Below are 7,679 nucleotides of genomic sequence, written 5' to 3' on the forward strand. Positions count from 1 at the left end.
TGTCCTAAGGTGTGAATGTGTGTGCGCAAGGATAAGTGTGTTAGATGATAGATGAATATTTGTTAAAAGTGTCTGACAGTAGAATATGAAACAGAGAATCTGCGAAAATCCATCTAGCTCTGCTACTGTCCAGAAACATCCAATCAGAACCAAAAGGCAAACCTTTGGTTCTGATTGGTTTCTAATGTGTTGAATGTGTCTCAGCACATTCAACACATTAGACTACTAGTGTACTGCAGCTACACAATTGGCAGAAAAACACCCTAATATTATATCATCATTGTTTATAATGATTTAGAAAACAACATGCTGTACAGGTTTGTCAAAACTATTTCGACCCATATTAGAACTATGCATTGATTTCCTTCATTTTAGTAGCTGTGATTTTGCCTAATCCACACATTTTCAATAACCCTACACAATACTAGCCTATTCCTAACCCTAACCCTATCTAAAACTTAATTAGCATCTTACCTCTAAATGTTACCCCTGACCCAAACCAATGAGTCCATCATATTAGGACCAGAGTTTGGTCCTAATATGATGGAACTAATGCAGTGTTTCTCAATTCTGGTCCTCAGGCCCCCCTGCCCTTCATGTTTTAGGTGTTCCCCTTCTGCCACACACCTGGATTGAATCTGTGGGTGATTAACATGCTACTGCAGTACTTGATGACTGCAGAAGAGGTCATGCTGTTCTGGAACAGCTATTCTGAAACAGAGACACATCTAAAACATGCAGAGCAGGGGGTTTAAGGACTGGAATTGAGAAGCACTGACCTAATGTGACACTGGACACTGGACGCATTTGGTGCGTTCACACCAAATGCGTTTTGAGCATCAGGCGCAGCTGGTTTGCATTCAAAGTCTATGTGGAGGCGCGTCGAGGGCTATTGCATCGCGCTTCAAGCCTGTAGAGCGGCGCAATTTGAACCGTTTGGAGCGTTTGACACATCTAGCGCATCCAACGCTTCACATAGACTTTGAATATAAACCAGACTCGCCTGACGCTCAAAACGTGTTTGATGTTAATGCATCAGTAGAATGTTCAGTTCTACTGGTAACAATGACATCAGCAGTGATGACATCACTCTTTGATGCATCAAATGAATCTCTCTCTTGAGTGTAGCACACACGCTGTTTTTCAGACCTGTTCCTGTTTCAGAGTTATAAGTTATGAATCTTTTCCAGGAGTATTGTTAAAATGATTTGAAGGCACAGAATCAGCCCAGTACAGGTTCACATTCTCAGGTTAGAGAGACTCACCTGGTATAAAGTTAATTTTTTGGTACTGGAATCACACCGAAGATAAATTAGTTTAATCAAAGTATGTCATGAATATGTGTGCATGTACTCCATCTTAAGTCCAGAGCACACTAGATTTTTGTTGCTTTTGCCACCACTAGATGATATGCATATAAGATATAACATAAACAGCAACATTCAGAGATGCGATGAGTTTATAGCAGTTGTTCCACCATGTCTGTAGTTCTGACGTTCTGCCATCACTGTGGTTCTAAAGAGCAGTTCAGAGAGGCAGACTAAATTCTATGTCTATTTTGAGTCTAACTGACACTATTTTGTGTCAGTTAGAGTTTTGTTGTGAGTTGAATTTGGCTCGTTTTTTGTTAATTATGTCGCCACAGTTACTCGAAATGCCAACAAAAGTAATAGCTCCCCTCACGGGATTGAGCCTCACGTTTTGATGTATATATTGTGAGGGGGCATGCAGCGGTACGAGCCGCATTAACGGTAGTAGGAAGTGGCAATTATTTTGAGGTGTAGAACAATAGGGGCCTGCCATGCAATGCATAGGGATGTAATCCCTATGCATTGCTATGGGCAGGCCCCAAAAAGTATAAAATATCTGAGAGACATGAACAGATGAAGGAATACTTCATCTTTCCTTACTCTACCTTACTAGTCTTGGTAACACAAGGTTAAAAACTTTGTAAAGACTCATAAATGTATTTATTGTGATGTAGTACTCCATAACCAGAGTTACAGGGATAATGCATATTTTGAATGTCAGTGTTCAGAGACTTGAGGAATCCCAAATAGGATCTGTGTTTGCTCAGATTTACAATTACTAAATGGCACAAAGTAGTCCCAGTTCACCAGTTAACATATGAACCAGTTTAGCACAACACTAGACAACTCTGTCCCTTTTTCTGATAGTCAGTATGTAATGACCAGCTATGTTGAATGCAGCAGTGAGAACTAGTGAAACCAATGCAGAAGTTTTTTTTATTTTTTATGCATCACTTTTAAGACAACTGTCACGTTTCAGGCTTTATCACACCATCCACAAACTAAATTTGAATTTTGATCAGAATGCAATTTAAAATGAGCTAATCCTAATCTCATAGAATAAGTCCGTTTTGTTTCTCTTTTCGTAGTTGGATCCTCAAACTCTGCAGAATAAAGACTGGCAGAGGACGGTGATTGCCGTGAATGGGGTAAGTTGTAGTCCAGATGAGGATTATGAAAAGCTGGAGTTGACTTTGAATGTGGGCATTGTTTAGAAAATTGCAGTAATAATAAAATCATTTTATTTTAAATCGCCATGACTTCAGTCTTGCGATTCCTTAGAATAACCTTGAAGTAGCTAAAGGGGAAATGGCTACACATTACAGCAGCAATGTTTGACCAGTAACCAAGGTGTTGCTACAGTTAGCTATCAGAAGCTACTGTAAATTAAATCATTGTTTATTATAAGAAATCTCTCCTTATATAAAAATCGATGGTCTTACTGATTTCCTGTGGCCTTTGTGAATGGAGTTCAGAGGAAGTTACTCAGGTCTGCTTTCATGTTGCCAAATCGTCATCAGCTGCTTTCTCCGACCCGATGTAGATCGAGGTGAAGCTGTCGATGAGGTTCACCAGCAGGGAGTTCAGCTTGAAGCGAATGCCGTCACGGAAACAGTCTGGAGTCTTCGGAGTGAAAATCCACGTAGTCACAAAGTAGGTTTCTAATATGATGTTCAAATGATTTTCAGTTTGTTTATTTGAGAGGATCCCCATTGGACTCTACTACAGTAGAGACTATTCTTCCTGGGGCTACACTTCAAATGCTACAATAAATCATACTTTTACAAACATTACAAAAAAAAGACAGAATAAATACTTTAAGACACAAGCAAAATCAAAAGACAAAATTCAAATGAACCTCCTCAACAATTTTGAGTTTTCACAAACATCGCAAAAAAGACATCACATAAAACACAGAAACAAAATCAAACACAACATTTTGACAAGGAAAATTAAAAACAAACTGTGACAATCTTCACTTTAAGGATAAATTCATCCAATCCATCAGTTGATCTTCCATGTGTCAGTGACTCGACATACACAAATTAAAAGAGATTTGCTATATTTTTATAATCTGCCTCGTAAAGCTTTGGGTTTTTCGTGCGTCTCTGTTGTGATTAGGCGCGAACGCTCCAAAGTCCCGCTCATCGTTCGCCAGTGTGTGGAGGAGATCGAGAGACGTGGGATGGACGAAGTGGGGATATACAGAGTGTCCGGTGTTGCCACCGACATCCAGGCCTTGAAAGCCGCTTTTGACTCAAGTTAGTTTGGTTTAAGTTAAAATACATACATTATGGCGGGATAAGAAGAAGCATTTTTTTACACTACAACGAATTGTAAGTTGGTCAACTTGCAGCTTTTCTTGTGCGTTCCTCAGACAACAAGGACGTGTGCGTGATGATGAGGGAGATGGACGTGAACGCCATCGCTGGAACGCTGAAGCTGTATTTCCGCGAGCTGCCGGAGCCTCTCTTCACCGACGAGTTGTATCCCAACTTTGCCGGAGGGATCGGTCAGTCGTCACCTTGTTACGTTCTCACAACTCGTCGGTCGCTCTTAGATAAGTTTGTGTTCTGACGGCAGCGAATCCACCTTTGCTTCTGTCTTGCAGCTCTTTCAGACAGCGTGGCCAAGGAGAGCTGCATGCTCAACCTGCTGCTGTCTCTGCCAGAGCCAAATCTGGTGACGTTCGTCTTTCTGCTCGATCACCTGAAGAGGTAAATAAATGCCCGGTAAAATTAAGCCTTACCTTCTGTGTCTTTATTTATTCCTCAATCTGTACTAAAGAAGACATGCCAGTATGAGATTCTTAAAATAAATATGGAAAATATGATATCACTTTTATTTACAACAAAAATGTGAAGAAGCCATTTATTTGAGCAAACTACTAGGCAGAGGAGAGGCTCTGTTGTATTACCAAATAAACACCAAATAAACTTAATAAATAAATACATAAACATGGGATTTCTGCCGCAGTTTTGACCAGCATTTGCCTTTAGGATCAATAAAGTATTTTTGAATGTGAATGTGATTGAATTGTTACTCTGAAGTGCAGACATATGCCACCATGTTCCTCCCAACAACTGTGTCATCATAAATATCCTACTTTACATTAGCGAGACATGCATGTCTCACCTTTTTCCACATAATCAGATTATGATTTATCAATGAGGATTTAGCTGCACTCCACTAACATGAGCTGTCATTTTGCAGACATTAATCAATATTTTGTACAGGGAGATACATAAAATGCTAAAACTGCTGGAAAGAAAGTAACCTGATAAACTTTATGCTCACAAACAACAGTGATTCCAGAAGTGACTGTTTTTGATTAGTGCAGCAAACATGCCTCATTTGAGATATTTTCTGTGTTGCTACTACTATTTTTATTTTTTTATATTGTTCTAATAAAGATTCTGTATTTTGAGTTTTTTAAATGGTTTTTAATGTTTTAAAGTAAAATAAAGCCATTTTGAATCATGTTACATTTCTTTTTATTGTTGTCGATGTAAAGTTTCCTGTCTGGCAAAAAGACTGACTCACCTCACTGAAACCAAATCTAGCTAGTGGTATAAATAAAACTGATTGATTGATTGATTGATTGAATCAACATATTCTCATTTTAAATAATTGTCGGAAAAACAATCTTTATATTTTTACAGTCATAGAGAGTGACAGATGTACCTTAACAGTTGAAATGTTGTCATTCAGATATAGTGGTAACGTCTTGTTTTAGTGACTCAAAAGACAATTTGTTGTCAGAAAAGTGGGTTTTATTTAATTATTTCTTTCGATTTTACTCTCTTTTATTTATTTATTTTTAATATATATATATATATATATATATATATATATATATATATATATATATATATATAAGCAAAAGTGGCTTTTAAAGTTACTAATCTACTTTGACAACCAATGGAATTACAAACCGGGATGTGTTTGTGTCTCTAAAACCCGATGATGGCTTTGTTTGTACAGGGTGGCTGAAAATGAGAGCATCAACAAGATGTCTTTGCACAATCTGGCTACTGTTTTCGGTCCCACTTTGCTTCGACCTTCGGAAAAAGACAGCAAACTCCCGTCCACCTCCCAGCCCCTCTCCATGAACGACAGCTGGTCTCTTGAGGTCATGGCTCAGGTAAAGCCCATTCCGAAGCGTCAAATCGCGTCACTGTATGGTTTGGAATATTTGCGTGACCGTCTCCTTGTGTTTCTTTTTGAAGGTTCAGGTCCTTCTCTATTTCCTTCAGCTGGAGAGCATTCCAGCCCCCGACAGCAAGCGGCAAAGCCTCCTCTTCTCTACGGAAGTATGACAGGAACACGACAAACCTGGACCGTAACGACTCTGCTCTGAGGAAGAATGTCCGGCTCCCGTTGCCCCTACTTCTGTTAGCCACCAGGAGGCGCCATCACCCTCTGTTAAAACTGGAAACAACCACCGCAATCAAATCCATTTCTTTGGGAGCTAAACTTGTGGTCTGTTTACGTCAACCTGCTGTGTCAGAAAAAAAAGACTTCCCTTAAAGATCTATAGGTGGAATATATCATTCCTTTATTTGTAAAATTTAATTTAAATCTGAAGAAGCAATATTTCCTGTGCTCTGACCAATAGAGCTTTTCTGTCCTCCTTATGTTTACACCGTCTAAATTTTGTACAGAGACTAAAGCTGAAGGCAACATGCAGGCATGTTGAGTCAACCGGTCGACGTTTTGTGTTTTCTGTGAATTTCTGTTTCTCTTGTTTGTTTTCCCAGATGAGCTACAGGGTGGATACGAGTGTTTTTGTTTTGTTTTTTTGTTGTTGTTTTTTTGAAAGGAAAATCATTCCAGAAATTCTACCCTAACACTTTACTCTGCCTAACATAGAATGTATACCATGCTGTGTGTAATGTCAACTACAAAGCCATCTTTATGTCTGCATTCCAGAACTGTTCACCTTTCTTTTTTTTTCTTTAGATTGTGTCTGCAAGCTGAACTTCATATTATGTTGCATTCCTTCTTCATAGTCTGCCACAGTTGTAGAAATAACGGCATTTTCTGAAAACACTATTTATCTGTAGGACAATCGAAGCGCAGTCCTTCACTCACAGCCAGCCTCCTTCACAGTTCTCACAGAAGTCTGTGGAAAAAAATGCAAATCTCTACAACTAGTCAAACACAAACTGTAATCTTAAAAGCTTTTGATTCATGTTAAACAAGCAATAATTCTTAGTGATGGTTAGGATTTCCTTGTACCATATGTTTGATTTGTGTAAATAAAAACTTCAAAACCTTTTTTTATTTTGCAGGTGTCTAAATGAATAAATGCACCACGTCATGTGTAAAATATCTGGGTGAACTCATAACAACCTTTCCCTGTTTGCCAGCTTTTCCACCATCTTAAAATCCCAGTATGAAAGTTAAACATTCTTTTTAATCAAGTAAATTTTGGGGGGGAATGTTTTCTATTTTGTTGGCCTAGAAAATTCTTGTAGTCTATTCTTAATAACAAATTAGAAATTGTTTCAAAAATCTTTTATGCATTTAGCTAACTTTAATGAATGGATGTCTCCAAGTCTTCCCTCCACCCCCAAGTAAAACGCTGCTGAACTACTAAAGTAGAATATTCCACATTAACTTTGATGACACCATCAGTTATTGGGGAGCACTGCTAATCCACCTCATTTGCTTTTGCCGCTCCTCTTCAATAATGATCTTTGCCCATTATGAAGAGATGGTTTGAACTTTCTTCTCTTTGCTCTTTGGTCCTCTTCTGCATACATAAAGTTTCATTTTCGCCTCCAATGGGATTTGGGGTTATAGTTCATATTATTTGGGGTTTTGACATCCTAATCAACTGCCTTCAGTTGTAAAAACAATACAGTGTTGCCGCATAACTGTATGAAAGTTTTAAAAAAAAAACAGGCCAAAAATCCTTCCAGCTACACAGCATCCAAAACTAGAGAGAACAAATTGGTGAAACTTGCAACTTTGCAAGTTTGAAATTCTCATTCCTCACTCAGTTGTGGTTATGTTGGTCAGTCCGGCATGAACAGCACTCCCAAGCTGATCCCACCAGTGTTCAGAGAGGCTGAGGTCAGGATTGCAGGCAGGTCATTCCACCCCATCCACTCCCAAATACTGGAGTTAGTCTTTGATGAACCCCACTCTGCAGGTTGGGGCAGTGGCATTCTGGTGGGTAGAGTTCGATTACCAATAGTAGAGATATGGGACTTCCTCTGTTTGCAGAATCACATATCTGTGTTTCTGGAATTAATTTTTTTTTTTCCAGCCCTTAATGACAAATATTTTTTGTGAAGGAGATGATGCCACAAACCATAGCACTGCCTTCTCCAAAACCTGTTGGAACTGTCTTTCTAATGT

At 38.8% G+C, this 7,679-nt stretch overlaps 1 protein-coding gene across 1 annotated transcript in view; it reads left to right on the forward strand.

The window, feature by feature from the left end:
- The window catches only part of LOC114154479 (breakpoint cluster region protein), a 51,510-nt gene extending 44,919 nt beyond the window's left edge, over positions 1 to 6,591 (forward strand). Inside the window, exons 17-23 of the mRNA XM_028033581.1 lie at positions 2,399 to 2,458; positions 2,854 to 2,963; positions 3,432 to 3,571; positions 3,688 to 3,822; positions 3,922 to 4,027; positions 5,295 to 5,454; positions 5,540 to 6,591. Of these exons, the coding sequence (XP_027889382.1) occupies positions 2,399 to 2,458; positions 2,854 to 2,963; positions 3,432 to 3,571; positions 3,688 to 3,822; positions 3,922 to 4,027; positions 5,295 to 5,454; positions 5,540 to 5,629 (801 nt within the window). The 3' untranslated portion in view covers positions 5,630 to 6,591. The remainder of the gene's footprint in view (positions 1 to 2,398; positions 2,459 to 2,853; positions 2,964 to 3,431; positions 3,572 to 3,687; positions 3,823 to 3,921; positions 4,028 to 5,294; positions 5,455 to 5,539) is intronic.
- The last annotated feature ends 1,088 nt before the right edge of the window (positions 6,592 to 7,679 follow it).

The sequence above is a fragment of the Xiphophorus couchianus genome, chromosome 12 (assembly GCF_001444195.1).
Source record: "Xiphophorus couchianus chromosome 12, X_couchianus-1.0, whole genome shotgun sequence".
NCBI lineage: Eukaryota > Metazoa > Chordata > Actinopteri > Cyprinodontiformes > Poeciliidae > Xiphophorus > Xiphophorus couchianus.